This window comes from Ailuropoda melanoleuca, unplaced genomic scaffold (assembly GCF_002007445.2).
Source record: "Ailuropoda melanoleuca isolate Jingjing unplaced genomic scaffold, ASM200744v2 unplaced-scaffold31457, whole genome shotgun sequence".
NCBI classification, from domain to species: Eukaryota; Metazoa; Chordata; class Mammalia; order Carnivora; family Ursidae; genus Ailuropoda; species Ailuropoda melanoleuca.
The window spans coordinates 1-1737 of record NW_023202123.1 but is presented as its reverse complement, the minus strand read 5'-3'; the positions used below and the strand labels follow the sequence as shown (position 1 = coordinate 1737).

The following is a 1737-nucleotide window of genomic DNA, read 5'->3' as shown; positions in this document are numbered from 1 at the left end:
GAGCAATGGCAGCTCCAATGTGTCCTATACCAGCTTCCTCCTGGTGGGCTTCCCGGGGCTGCAGGAGTCCCACGCGCTCCTGGTGCCGGCCATCCTCAGCCTCTACCTGGTAATCCTCTCTGCCAACGCTCTGGTCATCCACACGGTGGTGGCCCAGCGGAGCCTGCATCAGCCCATGTACCTGCTGATTGCCCTGCTCCTGGCTGTCGACGTCGGTGTTGCCTCCACCGTGATGCCCGCCATGATGTTCAGCTTCTCTACCCACTTCAACCACGTCTCCCTGCCTGGCTGTCTGCTTCAGATATTCTGCATCTACTTCCTCATTGTCTTTGACTGCAACATCCTTCTGGTCATGGCCCTGGACCGCTATGTCGCCATCTGCTACCCTCTCCGCTACCCCAGGATCGTGACGGGCCGGTTGCTGGCTGGCCTGCTGGGGGCGGCAGCGGCCAGGAGCACGTGCATCGTTGCTCCGGTGGTGGCGCTGGCCTCCCGGGTTCGTTTCTGCCGCTCAGACGTGATCCACCACTTTGCCTGTGAGCACATGGCCCTCATGAAGCTCTCCTGTGGGGACATCTCCCTGAACAAGACCGTGGGGCTCACCGTCCGCATCCTCAACAGAGTCCTGGACATGCTGCTGCTCGGAGCTTCCTACTCCTGCATCATCCACACCGCCTTCCGGATTTCGCCCGGCAGAGCACGTTCCAAGGCCCTGAACACCTGTGGCTCCCACCTGCTGGTCATCTTCACCGTCTACTCGTCCACCATGTCCTCATCCATCGTCTACCGTGTGGCTCACGCCACCTCCCAGGACGTGCACAACTTGCTCAGCGCCTTCTACCTGCTGCTCCCGGCTCTGGCAAACCCCATCATCTACGGAGCCAGGACCAAGGAAATCAGGCAGCAGGTGGCCACTCTGTTCCAAAGGGCACGGCTACCAGCGCCCCCTGACAAGCCCCGGGCTCTGCCCTCACAAACGGAGTTTCCTGCCTGACGCTTTGGGACTCGTAGGCCCTGCAATCACTCTCACTAGTGGGCAGGTAAATGTGCCAGTGAGTCATCCCTGCTGTGTTTTGGCTTTGACTCTCTGCATTCATCTTCAAGAGTCTTTTCATCCGTTTTCTGAAAGCAGCTACTAATCCAGTTATACAGGAACTGACTGCGAAGTAAACTTCTGTCTCTGCCTTCTAAATTGTCTCCCCTTCTTCCTGCATGCCATTTTCCTTCATTCGTACATCTTTCATCAAACAGCTATTTTACATACATCATGCTAACCCAGTAATTGTAAAGAAAGAAAGAAAAAAATCAGTCCCTTCCCTGAAGGAGGCTCCAGGCTACAGTTTCCAAGGCATAAAGACATGTAATGTTCAACAATAGCTTTAGGTACAAAAGTCTGTGGGAACACAGAGGAAGGACAATGAGTAAGACAGAACACAGAGACGGTGAATTTGAGTTGTGTTTGAAAGATAAGATAAGGCGCTTGTGGGAGATGAAGGAGGTAGATGAAAAGGCATTCCAAGCCAAAGCAGCAGCACGGGCGAAAGCACAGAGGCGGGGCAGACACGGCCGAGTGGGCACTCCCCGCCAGTCCCAGTCTCCCTGGCACAGGGGCAGATACGGGCCAGGCAGGGAAGGAGGCCAGATGGGCAAGCAGAGGCCGGGTGAGGAAGGACCTCACCTATCATGATAAGGAGTTTGTGGTTTACTCCAGGCAGTATGTAGCCATGTCAGAGTCCA

At 55.7% G+C, this 1737-nt stretch overlaps 1 protein-coding gene across 1 annotated transcript; it reads left to right on the top strand.

Annotated features, from left to right (window-relative positions):
- Positions 1-4: 4 nt before the first annotated feature.
- LOC117798430 (olfactory receptor 52K1-like) lies at positions 5-994 on the top strand (the record flags this gene model as incomplete). The annotated part of the gene is made up of 1 exon (XM_034650861.1): positions 5-994. A coding segment is annotated over one exon (990 nt), but the record flags the coding sequence as incomplete, so codon positions are not given.
- Between the last annotated feature and the right edge of the window lie 743 nt (positions 995-1737).